The sequence below is a fragment of the Pelodiscus sinensis genome, chromosome 6 (assembly GCF_049634645.1).
Source record: "Pelodiscus sinensis isolate JC-2024 chromosome 6, ASM4963464v1, whole genome shotgun sequence".
Classification (NCBI taxonomy): Eukaryota; Metazoa; Chordata; order Testudines; family Trionychidae; genus Pelodiscus; species Pelodiscus sinensis.
This window is the reverse complement of record NC_134716.1, coordinates 33,885,921-33,909,905: the sequence shown is the minus strand read 5'-3', so window position 1 is coordinate 33,909,905 and position 23,985 is coordinate 33,885,921. Positions and strand designations below refer to the sequence as shown.

The 23,985-nt window shown below is 42.4% G+C and overlaps 1 protein-coding gene and 1 long non-coding RNA gene across 2 annotated transcripts in view; one reads left to right on the top strand and one right to left on the bottom strand.

The window, feature by feature from the left end:
• Positions 1 to 7,977: 7,977 nt before the first annotated feature.
• LOC142829839 (uncharacterized) overlaps positions 7,978 to 23,985 on the top strand; it is a 28,894-nt gene continuing 12,886 nt past the window's right edge. The window contains exons 1-2 of the long non-coding RNA XR_012904678.1: positions 7,978 to 8,130; positions 12,562 to 12,717. This is a non-coding gene — a long non-coding RNA (uncharacterized LOC142829839). The remainder of the gene's footprint in view (positions 8,131 to 12,561; positions 12,718 to 23,985) is intronic.
• The window catches only part of C6H9orf85 (chromosome 6 C9orf85 homolog), a 35,187-nt gene continuing 25,824 nt past the window's right edge, over positions 14,623 to 23,985 (bottom strand). The window contains exons 3-4 of the mRNA XM_075931710.1: positions 18,873 to 18,986; positions 14,623 to 18,118 (exon numbers count right to left, since the gene is read on the bottom strand). Of these exons, the coding sequence (XP_075787825.1) occupies positions 17,956 to 18,118; positions 18,873 to 18,986 (277 nt within the window). The 3' untranslated portion in view covers positions 14,623 to 17,955. The remainder of the gene's footprint in view (positions 18,119 to 18,872; positions 18,987 to 23,985) is intronic.

The following is a 23,985-nucleotide window of genomic DNA, read 5'->3' as shown; positions in this document are numbered from 1 at the left end:
GTGCACAGAGCATTGTAAGCCTTCAATATTGTGGTGAATTTCACCCTATTGCCTCCCCCGCCTTCTAATACAAACTAATTGTTAGATCAGTGGCTGAGATAGTTCAGGATCTTGTCTCTTGAGGCTGGCCAGCACAAAATATTTCAGGGGCAAAGGGCAAGAAAACCCATGAAGGGATTAACCTGTACCAATTAAGAGGATCCAGTACACAAGCCGTGCATCCCCGTTAATAGTCACTGCCTGTGATTAATTAGCAGCTTCTAGATTAGGAAAATATCTACAAGGACACTAAGGATGCAGAATAGCGAGGAAGAGGAAAAGAGTATATTTTTTGTTTTCTTATTTTTATCAACCAACCAGAGAGATGTTTTTTCCCTCTTTCTCTTCCCTCTTCCTATAATTCTATTTTCTCCCTTGAAAAAAGCAAATTGTGACTAAGAGGGAGTCAAAGACAATAACTCGAAAAAAGCAATTTTCTTCCGTTCTAATTCAGTTTGAGCTTTGAAAGTTCTTGAGACTCTGCACAGAAGCTAGTTTATGCTTTGGAAAAACCTATTATCTTTTAAAACCTGATTAATGTATTTGACTGCAAGTTTGCCACTAATCTGTATTAGTAGCAACATTCTTCCATCCGATTCTATGATCTGGCCTGACTCCTTTTTGCTGTGCTAAATGCTATTCCATACATCTGTCCAGCCAAAATGGTTCCTCTGATGTATGCTCTCTTACCTAAGCAAAGAAAGTTTTATACAGGAAGGAGACATCTTCTATTTCCTGTTTGCTCATGTGTGCCAAGAAAACTATTCTGGGCCACACAACAGCATAGTAGCCTGGTGGAAGTTTGGAATCCAGGGTATGGTTACAGAAACCATGCACGCACACAATGACTGTAAAGGGAGCATGGTTTAGACCCTTTGGGACGTTTCCCAAGACAATCTACCCATCCCTACTTTCTTTTTAATCATCATTTTAACAGCACATACAATATGTGAAGTCCAAATTAATTTCTATCTTCATTCAGTGGCCCTTTTTAAAAGGGAAAAAGACACATTTTTAAAAGTGTTGGCCAATTCTTATGCCATGAGGTAAAAACCCAAATGTAGTTTTGTTCTATAATCTCTACACCAATGTGATGTCTAGTGATATTCCTCATATTCAGAGGTGTTATTGTGTATCCCTTTGCATAAATCAGATTTAGCTTGTAAAACACAATTTTTTCTTTGATAATTCTGCAGTGTCAACTGTCAGAAAGGTATATCAAAGGATCATAGGTCTTGTTGACATTACGCTAAAAAATCGAAGTCAGTGATCCTGGGTGGGGGGAAGGCTCTTTAAATGATTAACAAAGGAATAATCACATTAGGTATTCTGAATCTAGTATATTGCATAATTAGATTTTTAAAAAGCCTTACGTACATAACTTAACTATTCAAATATACGCTTTATGATATACAGCAGGGATGGGGAACCTTTTTTGGGCTGTTGACCCACTGAAAAATAAGTCAGGGACCACACACAAGTGAGAAGCCCCGCTTGAGAAGGAAAAATTCCTCTCACAAACCAGAGTCTAGGGGGGCCCAGAGTAGTAGATTTTGTGTGCTCTAGCCTTATGGGTGGGTGGCAGGGGGCTGGAGCATCAGCATGGGTTCCCCAATGTGGAAGGGGGTCCCTGAGCCTCTGGGTCAGATCCAGGCAAGATGAGGGCCATATCTGGCCCCCAGGCTGGAGGTTTCTTACCCCTGACTTACACAGTGATAAATGAAAAGCGAAGTAACTCATGTCGGTGCAGTAACTATCATTCTTCGAGATGTGTGTCCCCATGGGTGCTCCACCGTAGGTGCTGGGCTCGCGGCATTTGCACTCTTTTGTGTGGTTGCACAGTTCAGCCCCCGCCAGTTCCTCGAGGCCGCCTCAGAATCTGGAAGACAGAAATGAAGAAAGACTCCAAAGCGGGGAGGAGGGTGGATAGCGGAGCACCCACGGGGACACACATCTCAAAGAACGACTGTTACTGCACCGAGGTGAGTAACTTTGCTTTCTTCTTCGAGTGGATGCTCCACCATAGGTGACTGAGCAGCAGTACTCCAATAAGCAGGAAGGTGGGACTCGGAGTCCCTATTAGTCTGCTGATGAGAGCACCACTGATGCCACTGCAGTATCTGAGAACCCCCTCTGTTGGATTGCGTAATGTTTTACAAACATGTTGTGCAGTGACCAGGTGGCTGCTCTGCAAATGTCCTTGAGGGAAACACCCTTGAGGAAGGCTGTTGACGCTGCCATTGCTCTTGTAGAATGTGCTCAGGGTTACATAGGAAGCGGTACGTGTCTGGTCGCGTAGGCTTCAGTTATGCACGTGGTTATGAGTTTTGAGATGCGCTGAGATGATATTGGCTGTCCCTTAGATGTCTCAGCTAGAGACACAATTAGCTGGTCCATTTTTCTGAAGGGTCTCATATGGTCAATATAAAAAGCAAGGGCTCTATGAATGTTGAGTGTATGGAGAAACGCCTCACGTAACGAAGAATGAGGTTTGGGGTAAAAGGATGGAAGGATAATTGGTTCGTTGACAAGAAAGGTCGAACAAACTTTGGGAATAAATGTTGGATGAAGCCTTAGGACTACCGCATTCTTATTGAAGATAGTGTATGGAGGTGTTGCCATGAGTGCTGATAACTCGCCGACTCTGCAGGCTGATGTAATGGCGAGAAGGAAGACCACCTTTATAGTTAAGGTCTGGAATGGTATGGTAGCCAGTGGTTTCAATGGTGGTATAGTTAGCCCCAAGTACAACATATAGGTTCCATACAGGGGGGAACGGGTTTGCGTGGGGGGCCTAGGTTCAAAAGGCCTTTCATTAATCTCTTGGTAATTGGATGGGCCAAGAGGGAGAAGCCTTCAACAGGTTGTCTGAAAGTGGAAATTGCCGCTAGATGGACTCTGAGAGAAGCTAAGGTTAAGCCTGTGTGTTTTAGGTGCAACAAATAGTCGAGGATAAGGTGGAGTGGAGCTGAATGCAGAAGCAGCTGTTGCGTGGCACACCAGGAGACAAATTTACGCCATTTTGAAAGGTAAGTGGTTCTGGTCATTTGTCTTCTACTGTGGATTAATACATCTGTAACCTGTGTAGAGCAATGGGATTCAGAAGGATTCAGCCAACTAGGAACCATGCGGTGAGCTGTAAGGTATGTATTTGGGGGTGTCATAATGACCCTTGATTCTGGGTGAGAAGGTTCAGGAGGACTGGAAGTGGATACAGTCTGCATGGTGACATGCTTTGAAGGAAGGGGAATCAGTGTTGACGCGCCCATGCTGGTGCTATCAATATGACCATGGCACTGTCCATTTTGACCTTCTGCAGAACTTGGGAATGAGAACTGTGGGTGGAAAGGAATACAGGAGAGGACCATTCCAGGTGAGGAGGAATGCATCACCTTGAGAGCTGGGGCCAAGTCCGGCTCTGGAGCAGTAGTTTTGGCATTTCTTGTTGTGACACGTGGCAAAAAAAATCTATTAGGGTGGCGCCCCGGCATTGGAAGAGAATGTGGAGGACTCCATTGTGCAACTCCCACTTGTGATCCAGAGTGAAGTGCCTGCTGAGGAAGTCTGCGGCAACGTTTGTGGCACCAGGTAAGTAAGATGCCATAGCTGTGATGCCATGGCAAATGCACCAGTTCCAAAAATGGATTGCCTCCACACAGAGGGAGTGGGCTCCGCCTTGATGGTTCACACAATACATTGCTGTGACATTGTCTGTGAAGATTCTCACCATCGTATTGCAGATGTGGCTGTGTAAGTATCTGCAAGCATTGAAGATTGCCTGGAGTTCTAGAAGTGTCTTGGAGGGTGACCACTGGCCCTGGGTGGAAATGGTGTCCATCTGCACCCCCCCACCCCAGAAGGGAGGCATCGGTGGTGATGTGATGCAAGGGTTGCTGTTGGTGGAAGGGCATGCCGCCAAGAAGATTCGTGCGGGTTGTCCACCAGTCGAGCAACTGGTGGACAGATTGTGGAGGGATCACTGACCTGTATAGGTCGTGTTTACAAATGGGTCGACTTCCTGCCCATTAAGTCGAGTATTTTTACGTCCTTAGCAGCAGCAAGCAGCATGTTTATATTGAAGTGGTTTTGACCTCTGCTGGGCTGCATCCACCACTAAAGAGTTGGATTGGGGATGGGTAAAGAGGAACTCCATTCCTTTAGGGGGCACAAAATATTTCTTTTCAGCTTTCTTGCTGGTAGGTGATACGAAAGCTGGGGTTTGCCAGATCTCTTCAGCGACCTCAAGTATGGCCTCGTCAAGGGGTATGGCTATTCTTGATCTATGTTGAGGCTGGAGATTCTTGAGGAGACGGTGTTTCTTCTCCTTTATCTCATCCAGCTGTATCTCCTGGCTTACCGCTACCCTCTTGAAGAGCTCCTGGAATTGTTGGAGGTCATCAGACGGAGAGATATCCTCCTGAATGATGGCTTCATTCGTAGAAGAGAAGAACAGTCCATGGGGGAGACTTCAGGTGGTTGCTTCGCCATAGTAGAAAGCTGCGTGTCATCTGGCTCCAATGGTTGGTGTTGCAGAGATGCATGCTGCTCTCTGGGAGAGACTGGAGTTTGGAGAGTGTCTAGAGGACGTGCAGTCACAGTATGATCTTCCATGAGACCTGGACCTGTAGTGGTATGAATGCCTGTCAGGTGAGTAGCGATGGTAGTGGTCGTCATGGTAGTAGAGCCTATCAAGTGGTGATCGCCTGTCAGAGTAAGTGTGGCAAGCGAGTTCCCAATGCATTGAGCGAGTTGAGCGCGGAGAACGGGAACAAGCGTATGAGGCTCTAGAAGATGTTGAAGAAACAGAGAAGCGACTGTGATGGTGGTGATGGCCCCTGTGAGCTGCTAAGAATGGAGAAGGCAGCCTCTCATGTGGAGAATGCGGGGATCAGCGCCAGCCTGCACTGAGAGGTCTCAGGGACCGCGGTGCCGATGGGGAAGGCAACGGTGCCAGTTAAAACATTAGCGACTGCGAGCGAGAACGGCTTCGGTGCCAAGGGGGACTCAGTGCCGGGTCCCTTGGGTCGGTGCCTTTAGTATTCAGGGTCGGTGGCATTGGAGCTTGCAAAGCGGAGCTCGGTGCTGAAGCCTGCACTGAACCTGTAGTGGGCGCCAGTGGTGAAGTCGGCACTGCCAGTGCCGATGATGATCTCGGCATGGAGGAGACCTTTGGTGCCGGGGGTTTGCTAGTGGATGGTGCTGAGGTAGACCTCAGTTCTGTCATCAGAGTCACTTCCTCCGGTCTTTTTGGTTTTGGCGCAGTGGGAGTTTTTGAGCGCGGTTTTGCTATGCCAGAGGTACTGAGCTTATCTCCTGAACTGACTCTGCTCTGTGACATGGCAGGTAGAGACCTAGTGGGTGATGCCTTAGGGCTGTGCTGTCATAGGGGATGAGGCCCTACACATTGGAGGCTGGTTTGAGGAAGCCACGCTGTCAGAGGTCTCCAGCTGAAGAGCTTCATCAAACAAGATCCTCCAGAGCCTCATTTCTCTGTCCCATCTGGCCCTTGCGGTCAGTTTTGTGCAGTGTGGGCACTCTTGAGGGACATGGGTTTCTCCAAGGCAGCAGATGCAGGAGGAATGACCGTCAGAGGTGGGCATTGCCTTGTGGCAAGTGTTGCACTTTTTAAAACCAGGGGAGGACGGCATTTTCTATCCTTAAGTTTTAAGGGCTTTTTTTTAAGTTTTGAAATACGAACAGAGTCCAACTAAGTATGTATATAACTATTTACAACGATAACTATGAAAACTGGAGGAAGGGCATAAAAATGGGAGAAAAAACTTGGTTGTTATTTTTTTTTTAAATTTTAACGAGGAAGAATGCGGGAAAGAAGTGAACTGAAGAACAATATCTATTAACAAAACAATCTCATGATTGAGCGATTAAGGAGGGAAGTTGAGGAGACCAATTCACTCCATCTGCAGCCTGAGGTGGTTGAGAGGAACTGGCAGGGGCTGGACCACGCTACCACACAAAAGAGCGTGAATGCCACGAGACACCGCTGCGCATGCGCGGTCCGGTCGAATACTGCTAGGGAAAAGTCTCCATTCTGCGGCGCCAGGGCAAGCCCAGCACCTAAGGTGGAGTACCCACAGGCACATCACTCGAAGAAGAATATTTATTAACGTATGTTAGGTACTACTAATACCATAGAATCTTTAATTTAAAATCTGTAACCATAATTTGTCTGTCTGCGTTTGTGCTGTTCATTTTTTTTTAAGTTATAAAAATGTACTTGTTAATTCACATGTACAAGCATTATGACAATGTCATGTCTGATTATTGGACATTTGATCTGGACACCTGTGCATATGTCATAACATAAAGGAACAATGCTTCTGGGAGCTGAACTTCTGCTATTTAGTCACTTCACAAAATTCACAGAAGTCAAGGCATGTGCTGAATTTTGCACAGTGGTTGCTCTTTGACTGATCTATCTTCACCATTGATCTGAGTGGTAATAAATGTATAATTTGTTTGAAAAAGCAGTATCTGAGATTTGCACATAATTGTTCATTTGCTTATGTCTGATATCACAAAAATGCACTGAATTGGAGTAGTCTCTTGTCAAATTGGAGACTGTTATAAATACAGAAATACTGTGCTATTGTTGCCATAGGGATGATCACAGCAAGAATTGTGACTGGGATGTTGGGAGACGAGGGAATCCATGTGACTTTCTTGCTTCGAAAGGATGAAATTCACTCCTGTGCTGAGACTCAGCCCACGCTCAGACATGACACTACAAAGCTGCCCCTGTTAGGACAACTGGAGATCCCCTTGTCATAAGAAAATCTGCAGTTGCATAGAGCTGTCATATCTTCCAGTAAAGGAGCACCTGGGGTAGGGATGTAATATCATAGTCAGTTAACTGATTAACCGATAAGTAAAAGCTTATCGGTTAATGCTATAGACTACATGCATTTCTTCACCCTCCTGCCCCCTGCCAGTAAATTTTTTAGCAGGTTGGCCAGCACTCTGGCTTGCGACGGGTCTGGGACCTACCCCTGCTGAGGCTCTGCATTTAAAGTGTATTAGGAGCCAGACAGGCAGACAGCCCAGCTCAGTTCTTTCTTGTGCTGGGTCCAGGAGCTCCAACCCCCTCCCCCTCCGAGACAAGGGCTCCTGCCACCCTGAATTGCTGCCTCTTTATCAGAGGCAACAGCACAGGATGACAAGCAGCCGGTCTACGAGGGGAGCTGTTTTTTAAACTGGCTCCCCTTGCAGACCAGCTCCTGCCTGGCACATCACGCTGCTGCCTCTGATACAAAGGCAGCAGCACGGAGAGGCAGGGGCCTCCTTGGGAGTGAGGCGCACTAGCTGCCGGCCCTGCCCCAAGGACTATAGAACAGTCAACTAACCGATAAGAATTCATGAGATTACTCGACTACTCAATTAACCGATATTTAACATCCCCCGATTCTGGGGATGTGGTCAAGAGTGAGAGAGTTGTCTGGTTTTGTCTCGGTACTGACAAGAGGGAGCTGCCTAAACAGAGGAGTGTCCAGTTCAAAACCAGATAAGTGATCTCCCTATTACTGGACATAGTTCTGTTCATAAAAAAGGGTTTGTCTTGCCACTGCTCTGCTCATGATAACATTCCTACAGTTTTAACTTGTAGAGCCTGAAATGGCTGGAAACTCAGTTACATGAGACATTCTCTCTCTCTCTGCCTATGATGTAGTGCCATGGCTGAGAGCAGCAGAAGTAGCTCACCTAGAGCTCCCTCAGTACACATAAGCAGGAGCTACTGGCAGGATGTTCTCTGAGAGGTGTTTTGGAACTTGCACCTAATAGTTCCTTTGCCAGAGTCCAAATTTACTGCCAACCAGCTGGGCAGGCCACAAAGGCTCTTGAGAGCTTAGGCTGAGAGAGGTATATTCGTGGGCAGTCCTTTGTTTGGGCCTGCAAAGACTAATGAGCTGCAATGGGCCTACTCAGCCCTGCCCTCTTACACCTGCACTCAAATGTCAGGTGATTACAGGCTGGTTAAAAAGAGAAAAGGACAGTTTTGCAGGGGGCCAAGTGCAAGTCCTCTATTTTTATCTCCCTGAAGAATGGTGCCTGTGACCAGAGCCTTTCTGGAAGAAGGTAGGCCTGGGGGTGCATGCTGTCTGGAAGTGGCCTAATGAGAATGTTGTGGGTAATTCTGATCAAGGAGGTGGGGAACTCTCTCAGTAAACCCTTTGGATTTCTGCACTCTGTTTGAAATTGCCCTGTGATTTGCCTTCGAGCTGAAAAGCATGGACATAATGTTCATACTATGATATTTTTAATTTAGGGGATAAGTAGCCAAATCATGACTTGTATTTGGGGGTGTATATTAAAAAATTCTAATATTCTGCCTTCCTGACATGTGGATCTGCATAGGTATAGAGAGAGAGTAGAGAATCCATTATGAGTTGTCATGCAGACCTGAGTATTTTCTCACTAATCATTCTAGGAAACACTGGCCTTCATTATGGTATATAATTAAGACTGTGTTGTTATTGCAAACTCTTCTCTTTGCTTTAGCGACACCTAGTGTTGTAAATTAATTTCTGTGGCAATCACTGGTACAAGCGAGGTTAAATGCAAAATTGACAGTTTTGCAGACTGTTTTACCCTTTTTTATTACATGCAAGTGCATTAGAGAATTCTCATACTGGGCTAACATAGCCTGCCAAAAATACATCACAAAACTCTTAAACAAAAATATACCTAATACTTGAAATGAGAATTTTTTTTTTTTCTTAACTGTTAGCTTTGTTTTGTTTCCCAACATACTATTTGCTATTTACTAACTGGAGGAAAAAAACCCTCCCATACTTAATCCAGCTAGCCTTCCTTTTGTTAGTTTGTTTAGTATTGTAATGGTCAATAATAATAGGCAGTGTAGTCTAGTAGATGAAGTATTGCACTGGAAGTGAGAGGGTCCCTGTTCTGTAGCTATCTTGTGGCTCACTGGATAGGTCATGTTTTGACCCTGTATAAATTGTAAACTCCATGGGGCAGTGACTATCTTCCTCTTTGTGTATGTCTAGACTACATGGGTCCGTCGACAGAACCATGTAAACTAGTTTACCCAGCATGGGTAAAGAAGCGGGGATTTAAATAATCCCGGCTTCATTAAAATAAACATATCCGCCACACTGTGCTGACGATCAGCTGGTCCGGCACAGCACGGCAGTCTAGATGCGGATCTGTCGGCTGGGGAAGCCTTTGCCGACCGATCCCTTATGCCTCGTGAAACGAGGTTTACAGGATCAGTCGGCAAAGGCTTCCCCAGCCGACAGATCCGCGTCTAGCATGCTGCGCTGTGCCAGATCAGCTGATCGTTGGCACAGCGTGGCGGCCATGTTTATTTTAATGAAGCAGGGATTATTTAAATCCCCGCTTCTTTGCCCATGCTGGGTAAACTAGCTTACATAGCTCTGTCGACGGACCCATATCGTCTAGACATACCCTTTATGTCTATACGGTCCCAAAGCCAATGGCCTTCTTGCTATGGTTGGAATCACTACTAATTACTGTAATACAAATAACAGAAGGGCTGTGTCTAGACTGCATCCCTTTTCCGTAAAAGAAATGCAAATTAGACACATCGCAATTGCAAATGAAGCGGGGATTTAAAATCCTCTCCCCCGCTTCATTTGCATAAACATGGCTGCCACTTTTTTCTGGCTCGGAGCTTTGCTGGAAAAAAGTGCCAGTCTAGACGCGGATCTTTCGGAAAATAAAGCCTTTTAAAATAAGGAATAAGGGATCTTTTGGAAAAGGCTTTATTTTCCAAAAGATCCACGTCTAGACTGGTGCTCTCTTCCAGCAAAGCTCGGAGCTGGAAAAAAGCGGCAGCCATGTTTATGCAAATGAAACAGGGGGAGAGGATTTAAATCCCCGCTTCATTTGCAATTGTGATGTGTCTAATTTGCATCTCTTTTACGGAAAAGGGATGCAGTCTAGACACAGCCAAGTAGTAATTCTCCATGGTGTGTGTATTGTTGAATCAGTCAAGTGGAAGATCAGAATAAGAAAAAGTATTTTACTTGAATCTCTTGATGTTACATCAGTGATAGATGAAACTTAAAAAACAATGAATGTCCTAGAGCAACTTAGTCAATTAACAACTCCCATAACTCTCCCCAAGATGAGTAAATATCCGTTATATTTTCAAGTATTTTACCTGTGCCAAAGTGCAAAGCAGTCCCAGTTGTACAGTTATAACATGACTCAGTCTATGGGGCTGTTGCTATAGTTGTTTTCTTAGCATTATCAAACAAAATTCAATTCTACAACTGTGGAGTTCTGCATGGGTAGAATTTAAAAAAATAAACCTGTTGCACCAGTCTGATGACCTAAAAGTAACACTGGACACTGTCACTTGGAGGATCTAGTTTAAAAAGTGGGTTCTCCGTGAACTAGTCGGTTAATCTATACCCCTACCCCTTCAGCCCCTGAATACCAACAGCTTTTTAAAGTTTCTTGGAGCCTGCTTGCAGTGTTTGTAAAATCTGCTAGGGGGCAATAGGTAGCTTGTTTCCAAGCAGATTGTGTGGCAAGGACACTGAGTCATATTAGAAATCCACTTACAGTAGTATAGTTTTTTTATGTATCCTACTTATAATGAACAATCATGTGGCTAAAGCACAGAACTTGGTGACATTGATTCTGTCTTAACTTCAGGCAGGTCGCTCATTCCCCAGTTTATCTTTTCTGAGTAACCAAAATTAGGCACCAAAACCCTTACCAAAGAAATGGAACAAGTAGTACTGTGGCACTTTACGGACTAACAAATGTATATAGTATCCTGATTTTTTTTTTCCAGATGCCTATGGATTTAGATGTCTAGCATTTAGCACCATTTATGAGTTCTGACTTTGTCCTGTCCAGGCCCTCCATGCACTGAATTCTGGATCCTCTTCCCATGGTTATCAAGAACATCTTTCAAAAGTTTCAGAGGGGTAGCTGAGTTAGTCTGTACAGGATAAACTTAAAAAACAAATAGTATGGTAGCACTTTAAAGACTAACAAAAAATGCACAGTACATGGTATCCTGAACATGCCCACGAAAGCTCATGATACCATCTACATGTTTTGTTTGTCTTTGTCACTGAAGTGGCATAGGACTTTCTTAAAAAACAACGAATAGTAAGGTAGCACTTTAAAGACTATCTACAACTCCAGGTGAATCAGCTATCTGACTCTTCAGTAGATTTCATTTTTTAATCCCCATTGTAGCTGACTGTAGTGTAGCTGGCATGATGCTTCAATATTGTGAGATACAAATGTCCATTTGTGCTTCTGCACTTATAACTCTGAAGGTAGACCACTATCCTCTGCAGTTTGTGTGAAGTAGCCTGGTTACACAATCCATTACTGAGTCTGAGAATTCCTTTATGTAAAAAGCTTGATTTCTTAGTTAAAGTCAACAGATATTTATGTGCATCACTGCTCTTTTATCACAATTATCCTATTGTGCAAGGGAGAGTCACCCTGCATGCCTGACTTTGGGCCTATCATTTTAAGAGAAGCCTTTCACAGTGCTCTACTTAGTCAGAGTTGATAAAACTAACATACTACACAAATATTAGATTATAGGAATTCAATTCCATGGCACTCCAATAGTGATAGGGAAGAAAAAATATGGATTTGAGTAATGCACTAGACTTCGACTCACATCATCTAGGTTCTGTTTCTAGGAATCCATAGGAGATCTGGAACTCATCACTTTGGGTAACTCACTTGATGTGTCTCCATTTTTCAAAAGAAAAATGGGGTTACTATTTCCTCCTCAAGTTTTACAAGTTGTGATAAAGTGAGAATCTGCTGTAACTTTTTTGATTACTTCATGGCCCTTGTAATTGGATGCACTACCAACGGCTGCAAAAGGGTTAAAACTGTTATTGGGGGAGAACAAGTATTGTCATGTTGTCTGGGATAGCCTTCATGACCTATTCATTCTATGTCTACACTACCAGGTTATTTCAAAATAAGTTATTTTGAAATAACTATTTCAAGATAAACTTACTGCTCTTCACAAGCAGGAATTATTTTGAAATAACAGGCTTGGTAGTGTGGACACTCACCTTATTTTTAAATAAGTCCCCCGTAGGGTTGCCAGGTGTCCGGTTTTGAACCAGTTCAGTATTTGAGCTTTCTGGTTGGGAAACAAATTAAGAAAATATAAATGAGAAAATGTCTGGTGTTTTCTAAATAAGATGTAATGTAGATTGTGATGTAATGTCAAGTGTGTCCAGTATTTTTGTTGAAACCATCTGGCAACCCTACTCCCCAGTGTAGACATGTCCTAAAAAGCTGACAAACTGACACCTCAATTGCCAGGATGTTTACATGTAGGTAGCAGCAACCAAGAGGAAGATGATTTCTCAAAAACGAGGGACCAAATGGTGTCAGTACAGGGATAAGAATTGGTGCTGGCAGAGAATTAGCAGCTCTGGCTTGGGACTGACAGGGAGAATCAGAAAGGGATTCCATGGCTGGGTGGAACGCTATCTTAGCCTTATCCTTTTTCTCTCTACTAAGGTAAGGATTGCCTGGCAATGTTCCAAACGACTACTAAAAAATCCTGGTCTGTCTTGAAAAGGCTGCCTTAGTGAGGTGCGCTGGCCCCTGAAGATGGCGAAAGTTTCTGATGAGATCAGCTCAGCAGGACCCCCTGGACAGCACTGTATATGAAACGTGAGTACTGGTGTCCAGATGCTCAGTGTTAGTCACTGAGGCCACATGGCCTACCCTTCAGGGTCTGATAGACAGGGGGGGGTCCTCCAAGGGACTAACTTAAAATGTGGCATGTTGCACAGATCCATAGGCATGTAAATTAATATTGGCGGCAAGGCTGCCATCGCAATTATCAATATGTAGGTATTCAAATAATTGTAATGGGGGGAGGGGAAAAATCTGAAGACTCCCCTTTTGTAATCCTAAATAACATCACTTCAGCAGTCTCATAAAACTTGCACTCTCCTCTTTGAAGCGTGTTTCTCCTCTTCTTTTGCGTCATTGTCTAAAATAAACTTTCACATGGAAGCCTCATTGGGATGTGTTATAACTGGAAAAGACATGTCCAACTAACCAGTCAGCTCCTTTATGAAGAATCAAACAAATGTTTAGGAAAACTGAATTTTTATAGACTCGTGCTTCTGTGGGTTCAATTCATATTTTATTCTAGACCAACATGGCAATTAGGTTTACTTTTTTCTTTAAAGACTTTTGAATGGCAATTTTGATGCAAATGTATCTGTCCTGTTAAGTCTTACACTTCACTCCAGGCAGAAGGGAAACTTTTCAGATATCTACCATAAGGCATTTTTTATACCGTAGATAGCAATTTTGGGAACTGAAGTATGATAGCTTTGGCCATGGCAGTTGTTTTCAGCACCATATCAATAACCCCATTATAGGAAAGCCTCATCAACAAGGTGTGGAAAATGAATGCCAAAGCTGTCTACGCAGAGATTCACCACCCTTCCAAAACTAGTACAGTGATATTAGTGTCTGGCAAGGCCTTTGAGTCACACTATGTCATAAGGCATGGCCCAGGTGTTCGTCAAATGTAGCTTTCCAACCATAATTCAGTTACAAGAACCTCTTTAAGTATTCCTGTTTTGCCCTGTTACGTCACCCCCTGCTCACCAGAGTTTGTCCCCAGAATTAATAGGCTGTCACCACAACAGCAGAAATCCCCCAATTCTCAGATCTTGCAGAGACTGCCAATTCCATGACGTACTTTCCTACCACTTCAGGATTTCCTCTCACCTTAGGCTAAAAGGTCAGACCATTAGTGAGTATTTTTCTGCAGTACTGTTGCTTTACTGAGAGGATGTTTTGTCACACTTAAGTCATTCTGAGTGTGAATTTCATACCCGATTTGTTTCAGTTTCCAAAAGCCCTATTTGGAAATTATTTCCAAACTACCTATGAAAACCAAGGGGGTTTCTAAACCTTGTTTTCTCTATACCTATATTGCTGTCAACGAGCAGGAAGGAAGGCAGTGTCACACTGAAGCAGACATCAGAGCTGTCAATGGGGGGCATGCTCTGACAACAGTGCAACTTGACCTATAGCCCAGGGTTAAACACTATGAAAACCAAGGGGGTTTCAAAACCTTGTTTTCTCTATACCTATATTGCCGTCAACGAGCAGGAAGGAAGGCAGTGTCACACTGAAGCAGACGTCAGAGCTGTCAATGGGGGGCATGCTCTGACAACAGTGCAACTTGACCTATAGCCCAGGGTTAAACACTATCTACTCACTTCCCATTAGACTGTACATCACAAGTTTCAAATCTGTTTTCCATTTCTGCCACTTAGCAGCCTAGTATTCTGCAACATCACTAGCTGGCTGGTTCTTTAAACCCAGAACCTTTGAATATCTCTGTGGGCTGAGGTGTGTATGGTTGTTTGTTTTTAACTACAAACTCTGTAGCTTTTATTTGTAAAACCCATTACATGAATGCACTTTAACGGAACAGAAAATAAAATAAGTATCAGTGCCTTGGCTTTTAAACACTGTACATTTTCAGACCTTTCAGTATGTTTCGCTTAAAAGCTTATTTACAATAGGTACAGATTCATGTTCTGTTACACTCTCTGAACTTTATATACATAATGGGCAAGATTCTCACCATCTGGTCCCTTTATGCTGCTCTGACCCATTTATCCAGCATAATGGGTAGTCAAACCATAGGGTCTGCCCTAGTGCATGCACTGGGAAAGACACCCATAAACTTTCATAACATGTCTGGTATAAGGGGTATGCCAGCGGCCAGGGTGGCAGATGGAGGGATGCTGAACGAGTGGGCACAAATGATGTAGTGAACATATTTCAGCCTTAAAAAAAAAAAAAAAGTCTGGTAGCACTCTATAGACTATTTGTCTTTTTTTTTGTCTGTAAGGGTATGTCTACACTACCACCCTAGTTCGAACTAGGGTGGTAATGTAGTCAACCGGAGGTGCAAATGAAGCCCGGGATTTGAATTTCCCGGGCTTCATTTGCATGTTGCCGGGCGCTGCCATTTTTAAATGTCCGGTAGTTCGGACTAGGCTTCCTATTCCGAACTACCGTTTCTCCTAGTTCCATTCATGTCAATGGAGATGCCCATTTAGAAATTCTTGACCAAGCTCAGAATCAAAGACCTCATAACTATACATGTGTCTGAAACAGGCACTCAAGTTTATTTACCCCAGGAAAATACTGTATTTTAATGTCTTCAGTGCTTTAGATTCCTTTTTGTCCTACTATAGGATATGTAAAGTCAATTGGCATTAGTTTCATGTTTTGGCATAAAACTAGAACCTCCAGATTTTCAAAGGCATTGCACACGGCACAGATCTTCATCTTAAAGACAACTTTATGTAGGTGCATTTTAAAAACTCATGGGTTTTTATTGCAGGCCTATTAACTACAGGGCAGCTTCATCATAGCAGCAACTGGAGTTAAGTTCAATTTTCGCACTACTTTAACCAGACCTGATGCAAACCATCAAATGAACCTGGCCCTTGCACTCCGCACAATGTAAAATCAGGCCCCAAGTGATATTTTGCATGAGGCAATTAATCCTGCAATGTTAGCAGTGGTGCTTGTGTAAAGACCAGGAATGGGAACCAGCTGGGAAAAGAGGGGCTGGGGAGTCCTGGCTGGGCCAGCAGCAGCAGGGCCAGGGAACCCCTGGCATCAGTAGGGCCTAGGGGATGGCCAGGGAGCCCCAACCGGAAATCCCAAGCATCAGCAAGGCCAGGCGACGGCCAGGAACCCAAGCCCTGGCAGGGAAATGGCTCCACTACCACTGGGTAACCCAGCAGTCCTGGCCAGAGATCCCAGGGAAGGATGGTTGAGCTGCCTCACAGCAGCATGGCAGTCAATGGCCATGCAGGGCTAGCTGCAATAGGGAAGCTGTGGGGAAATCCCCAGCAGCAGCACCGAGTAACTCCGGCTGGCCAGCATTAGCAGGGCAGCAGCAGGGTGGGGAGTCCTAAGGAGAGAAGCCAGCATCAGGGGAGCATTGACCTCCCCTGGTCCCGCAAACTCCCTGGTCCTGTACCACTCAAGATCCAAGGGTGCCAGACCAGGGAGGTATTACTTTCTGTGTAAACAAAAGTTAGGAAAGTAGGGTTGCCAATTTTGTTTGGATGAATTCCTGGAGATTATATCACATGACAGTATCTAATTTCTGGAGATTCCAGGCTAATCCTGAAGAGTTGGCAACTCTATAGGCAAGAGAACATTGTACAAGGGTTGGAAATATTTCCATGCAGTATAATGTGGCTAGCCACATATACCAGGTTGGTTCGTAAGATGGCTGCTCTTTATGCAAAACATTTCATTTTTATACCCCATTTTTGGCCTATCCCTTACCTTCATATTAAGGATGTTAAATTGCATTTAATCAGCTAATCACCTAATCAATGGAATTTCATATACATAGAGGCAGCAAGAGAGAAGCGACTAGTAAAGTAGTGACTCAACTACCTGATAAGCCTAGGTTCACTGAATAGTCAACTAGTCGCTTACATCCCTACTTCATATGCTCAACATTCTCTGGCAGCCTGCATGCAATTTTTTTTCATCATTTAGAGTCTGACTCCGGGTGCTCAAACTGGTACAATAAAAAGATCAATTGGGTAGCAGTTCCAGTCTACTGGGAGCCAGCCCTATTGCCTCACATGGGCTAAAAAACACACTTTGGGGAAGTGTAGTTTAGGAATTCAACCTTTGGCTGCAAATTTCAGGGCATCTGAGATGGCACTTTGGTAGGTCAGATGAACACTCTAAGCAAGGTCCCTTAGAACTGGGAAACTCTACGAAGAGTCACATGTGGTTCATCCTTGTGGTCCTTTCTGGCCTCAATCTATTGCCACAGCAGATAAAAACGTTTTTATTTCTTGCAGTATTTCAGGTTGCAAATCACACTACCAAAAGGTTCTACTGAATTCAAGTAATAAAAGGATTATTCTATTCTAATAGATTTAGTTACACCTTCCCCATTAAGGTGTTCTAGAAAGTTATTTTTCTATAACGTAGAAAATGATGTGCTTTAATTTCAGAGAGACTGTTCCTACAAAAAACACACATGTGAACTAGATTACAGCTCAACCATGGCAACTCTGCAGCTGAAAAATAAATGCAGTTATATGTGAGTGACACTAGAGGACACTTTACATCAAAAGGCAAACAGAATTAAAAATACAACTCACAAAGGAAAGATCAGCTGTGTGAAACTACACTAACCAAAACAATAGGTTTGTGGTCAGCTTACTGAGAATCTTCAAAGGATTTAAACTTGTCATTTAACATGTTAATGATGTCAACTGAAGAAGTGTTGCTTATGAGAACTACCATAAGTGTTCAGATTCTCTACTTACAAGAAATGAGCAGTAAGTGTGAGGGTAGTGGCGATACATCGCAGAACCCTGTTCTGGATTATTTTAGCATGTCTAATAAAGTAGCTTAGTATCTAAAATCCTTCATTAAATTGTTAAAAAGTAGAGCTAGTTTTCCTTTTTGTGACAGGGCCATTCATTTATAATACTTCAGCCTGAGATCGACAATCCACTTAGCACAAACCACAGAACACTTACCACATGACAATAAGTGTCAATCAGGATAATTGTTAAAACCAGTGGCCTGTAGGTTGAAAGGCTCCATAACTTCCTATATCACAGAAAATGACACATTCAAACTGTATATTGCAGAATCTCATTCAAATATAAATGTTTCTCTTCTACTGTGTGTCAAGAACTCAAATGTCCAACTGAACTGTCACAGTGGAAATACTAGGTAGGTTATCACTGACTTTTTTTTTCTTCAGTTGTATAATCTCCTGACTAGAACTCTAGCCTTCCATATAGGATTCTACATGAACAATTTCAGACTTCTGCCCTTTCAAACTTCATGTTTTTATATTTCAGACTTTCATATTTAATAATTTTCCTCCAGCATGTCAGGATTCTTATTGTCCATGCCATTTAAGTCAATGTCCAAATCCAGATCATCACTTTCCTCTGACTCATCTCTTCTATTGATCCTTCTTTGGCAATTTCCAGTAGTCTCGTCCTCAGTCTTCTCTGGTCCTTTACTGATCCTAAAAGAAAATGTAAGTATTATCTGCCAAGCTTTCAGAACCTAAATATTAAGTTAGGAGTGGCAGGGTGATACACCTTCATTGGCGGGGGAGGGAGGGAACAATTTAAAAAAAAAAAAAAAAAACCTCTTTTTGCTGAATGGAAAAACTAATAAAATGGTAGAGAGAGAGTCCCTGGAAAAAAAAAAAATCTATGAATAGTTTTGTTCAAACTATTTATTGCTGGCCATAAGCCACATACCGGCACGTTAATACATCATGCTCAATAAAGAGAAACTGCTGGCACGAGCAATAAAAACACTATATAGCATACTTGCTATTGCTATATTCAAGGTTATAGAAACCCTTGTTTTGATTTGTTTTTTCTGTTTACTGTAATTCTGAATCCTCACATGACAAATTGAATTCAAACAGTAAATCAGCTTGTGCATATTTTCTGGTACTTAGCTTTCTAAGATGGAATTAGAAGTTCAGTTTCAAAGTAGATGTAATTTACTCTTTGCAACTAAAAGTCTTATTGGGTCTAATCTCATTCCCACTAATGACAATGGGAGTTTCACCACTGATTTATGTAGAACTGAGGTTGTTGTCTTCTAGTAAATCTTGTCACAGTTATTTAAAGTGCATACTAACTTAAGGAAATGTGCCCTGAAAATACAACAGAATATTGGACATTTCAAACATCTTTATTTAAGAAAATGCATGCTTTACAACTAGTGCAAGTATATAATCAAACTTTCAGAGAAGTACTTACGGAACAACAATTTCTTCTTCCTTTCCGCATTTAGCACAGACTTCTAACTCACAAGCACAGGGTCTACAAATAATATGGTAAGAATCCTTTACAGTCTTTTGGAGACACTTCACACTATTAAAAGAAGGAAAACTACATTAGAATGATTGTAGCTAGTTAGCGAATTGGACTATTCAATTGATTCTTGAAATAATTAGACCTGTTATTGGAAAACTTTAATACTGACCCAAAGTGCGAGAAGATGACTTTCCCTAATAAAGTCCTCTGTGTTAATACTGTATGAAATACTACTTTGGCAGTGTTTGAGATTAACTGACTTTACTATCATATTTCTCTTTAGCTTCTTAAATGTCCATTTCAGAAAACTAGAACTAAACAGGAAATATTTTAAATTCACAAATCGCAGAACATAGATTTCTATATCCACTGACTTGAGCAGGCTATTTGGTTCTTGCTTTGAAAAGTGAATAACTTTTCCCATTTCTCTGGCTTAGACAAGAATAGTCCAAGCAGAATATAGAACTAAGACATATGCAATTTATAAATGCAAACTACAGATGTAGAGCAAACACATTATACCTCTTTGAACTTCTCAATGTACAAAAGATTACTTGAGTCTCACAAGCATACTACTCCAAACAGCATTCTAAATATTTAGAGATTTTGGCTGCTATTGCCACAATGAGGGAGGACCTCTAGCCTGAACTGCCTTCAAGTTTGAATGATACATCATGAATGTTTGAGTCAAAGTTCTCTTGGGACAAAAGCCGAGAAGAAACTTCTGATGTAATGTATTCAGGCCCAAAATACCACCCAGAAAGCCAGCTCTTCTCAGCCCCTAAAGCACAGGAAGGATTCAAGCATACAGTGGGTTTTGCAGAGCAAGCCAAAGAAGCTGGATACAAAGCCATCAGATACTCTTTCAGTTCTTGGAAGGACCAGGAGGGCTAGTAATTAACTTCTTGTTGGGGGGGGGGGGGGGGGAGATAAGGGAACATTTTTAAACCACAACTTTCATTCACATTCCACACTGCTAGTTTCAAAGAGTAAGCAAAGCAAGAGTTAACAGAGCAAAGACTGAAAACAGTCCTGGGATCTGGCTCCCCTCTGCATAGGCTCCTGCTGAGAGAAGCAGCAAGAAGGAGGGAGGGGAAAGAGAGGAGGAGTGATAGAGGCAGCAGAGGCTCCTTATCTGATAGAGGCAGCAAGGGAGGGAGGAGGAGTGACTAGTCGAGTCACTACTCAACTACCAGATAAGCATATGCTCATTGGTAGTCGACTAGTTGCTTACATCCCTACTACCACAACTCCCTTCCCAGTCTCTCCTTACTTTAGACTACACTGCTTCAAAGACAGTGATTCATGGATGTCACACTCCTCAGAACACAGAAGTGCACAGGAATCCTAGCAGGACAACTCTCTGACAATATATGTCTTCATGTACTGTTTGAGTGCTTCAGTTTCTGGTAATCCTGTTATTGACAAACTGTTTTCTAAACACTTAAGTGAATTTTTTTTAAAGAATCTGATTTGAACTCCAAACTTCAGATTTTGATTAGGGATGTAATAATGTAGTTGATTAAACAATTAACCAATAAGCAGATGCTTACTGGTTGCTATTGGCTAGTCACATTCCCTTCCCACCTGTGGCTCTGAAGTTAAAAGTATCTTGGGGACTGGCAGGCAGGCATGCTGGCTCAGTCCCGGCTCAAACCAGCTCCTGGCAGCTGCTCCACTGTGGCTCTGCGTTTAAAGGCTTTTGAGAGTCAATGGGCAGGAATGCTGGCTGCATTCCATCAACTACCCCACCATGCCTCTGCATTTAACAGAACAGATTATAAATCCTTTAAATGCAGATCTGCAGTGGGGGTAGCTGTTGGGACCCAGTGCAAGCCAGGACTGAGCCAGCATGCCTGCCTGCTGATTCTCAAAATCCTTTAAATACAGAGAAGCTTATCTATTGTTTTTCTCGGCTACACAATTACCGATTTACATGCCTCCTAACATCCCCAGTTTTGATCAAGCTGGCTATTTATCTTCAAAAATTAAAGTGATTTTTTTTATAGCACCAAATTCTTTTTCTCAAAATGAAAATAATTTTTAAAATTAAACTACTACTGAGACCAGACAGACCATAAGAAAGCTTTGGGAACTAACCAATTGTCCAGATCAGCCACTACTGGTACTTTTAGTCTTGCAGGGGGAACTGCTCTCACTGACTCAGTTCAGCAACAGAGCAAGTAGAAGAGCAACTACCATAGTCTTAAATGAATCCTAAACTTGCTCTTTAGAGCATGCCTACTCTGAGGGCAGAAGTGGGGTATATCTACTACTTGCCTTCCATTCATATGTATCCTAGGCAGACCTTTTCTCCTTTGGCTTTGAGGACTGCATATCCCATCTCTGCTAAATGAGCTCAATCTTTCTAGGGTTGGACTTCATGGAACTAGCCACAGAATGAGTCAAAGGAATTTTTTTTTTAATTATCTTACATCATTACACACACTCTCAGCACCTTGTCCACAACAGAAAACACAAAGGTCACTCACTGGCTGCCTGAATTCCCTAGTTAGCCTGTCCCCCTTATTAAAGGGTTTTAGAGGGATTAGGGAGATAGGGATCACAGGCTAGAGCCTTGTCAGGAAGCTCTCAGTATTACCTATCAGGCTGCTAAACTCAGCCCCCAGCACCCCAAGTGAACAGACTATAAACTGCAAGCACACACCAGACACCAAACAACTGTTTGTAGAAACATTTTCTTTGGTTTTTATTTGTGTGGTTTCCAAACTACAATAAAACCTCAATTACAAATATCTTTGGAAGGGAGGTTGTTCATAACTCTGAACAAAACATTGGTTGTAAACTTTTGAAAACCCCCTCTAACAGTGACTTAATGCAGTGTTGAAACTTTACTATGCAGAAGAAAAATGTTAACCATCTTGATCTAAGTGGAAAAAGCATAGAAAACTTCTCTACCTTGTCACTTTTTTAAAAACTTCCCTTTATATTTTTAGTAATTTAGCCCTATACTATGCTGTGCTTCCTTTTTTCCTTTCTGCTGCTAACTGCATTTTTCTGGTTCCAAGTGAGGAAGCCTGTGGTTGACCAGTCAGTTCGTAACTCTGGTGTTTGTTATACTGTACCTCATATGACACCCTGCATCTTTATTTGAAATGCTGTTTCAAAATTAAGCAATCCTAAATCTTTTTTTTAACTATATTGATAAAACCAGAACAGATCAACTTAGCAAAGCTGAAGAACTTGGTTTGAGTTTGAAGTTGGGAATGAAACTATGTAAGCTTCATGGGATTCGTTGCTTACGTTTTATAAATGTCTTTTGCATCCAGCTTCTGGCAAGCACCAGTGAGCTGTGACTGATGAACTGTCACAAACACTAGGTCACTTTTAATGAAAACATTCAGTGACCAAGACAGCATGAACAAGATGGTAGGAGCTGTAAAAAAAATAAAAAATAAAATAAAATAAAATAAAAATAAAAAAATTCAGTCCACTCAAGCTGCTGTTTAAAGGTAATTTAAGAATAGTAAATTCTTTTTGAAAAAAAATTAGAGATGAGTCACTTAGCTCTTTAACCTAGGTCTGTTCCTGTTTACTACTTATGGCCTTTATGGTGATCTCTTCTTCACATCACTGAGCACAGCTAGTGCTAGCTTAGTAGGGACTCTAAGCAGGAATATTTTTGATTGACACATTTTAGGAATGTTCTACAAATTAAGTTAAACTTGAAAGCCAACTCATGTTCTCTTTTTTGTTTTGTCTTCCCAAATTGATCAAATATACCCAGCAGCCTTAGTAACCAAGTAGTCCTTTGTTGTTCAAGTTACTGTGATTTTTTTGTAATTGATATTTTTACTGTGGTTTTAGTATTTTGAACTCTAGGAAGAGACTATTATGAACATTTCAGAATTAAAACATAATAATGGCCAAGAAACACCCGCCAAAAATTAAATGGTACAAGCTGCCAAAATCTGCAATTAAGACAGTAACTATACAGGAATTATAAAGTGTGCATGCATGCGTGCTGTTTTGTTGGGTAGTATTTTCCAACAGTTTAAGTTATGAACAGGAAATACTGATCTACAATAGAGAAATCTGAGGGTTTTTTTCATAGTTCATAACTGTATTTCTAGTTACAACTGGATTTCTAAATAGTAATCACTGTTTAAGTTTAGACTTGAATTTATACTGCTGTTGCAAAGTATAAACACAAAGTTCCAGACCCTTAAGGGGTTAACCCTCAAAGGAACAATAGGCAAGAGTGCATAATTTCTATCAAAAAAATTGAGCACCTCATGCTTCTTTCTGCCTTTGAAACAGTCATTCTTCCCCACCCCAGTTACTAACATCTTAAATGTTCCCCAAAATAACATAGAAAACAGTTCACTTCCACCAACAATCTTCTTAAAACATCTATTTCATTTAATCTGGTTAATAAAACCAGTACATATTAAGTTATTTGTCAGTTACTCGACTATTCTATAGTTACTGGGGGTGGGACCAGCAGCCAATGCGCTCCTGTCCCGCTCCCAAGAAGCCCCAGAGGCAGCAGCGCAGGATGCCAGGCGGGAGCTGGGCCGTGAATGGAGCCAGTTTAAAAACTGGGTTGCCTCGCTGACTGGCTGCCTGTCACCCTGCACTGCTGCCTCTGATTCAGAAGCAGCAGCATGGGGTGGCAGCAGTCCATGTGTGGGGTGGGAGGATGGTGAGTTCCTGGACCTGGCATGAGCCAGAACTGAGCCGGGCTGTTGACCAGCCTGCTAAAAAATTTACTGGGGGGGAGAGTGCGGGGGAATTTAACCTATAAGCTTTTGTGTATCAGTAAATCTACTACAGCAGTGTTTCCCAACTGGTGCTCCGCGGGGTTCCATGAAACTAAAGTCAGGGTTCCGTGAGAATGCAGCACTTCCCTGCCCCTCTTCCAAACTATTTTACGGCTTTTTTTTTTTAACTCTACCAATTCCAGCAGGGCTTTTGCTTGACAAATTACCCTGGCAATCTTAAGGGTTCCTTGAAATTCTTTTAAGATGAAAATGGTTCTGTAGCCAAATTAAATTGGGAAACACTGTCCTATGCGATATCATCCCTAGTACAT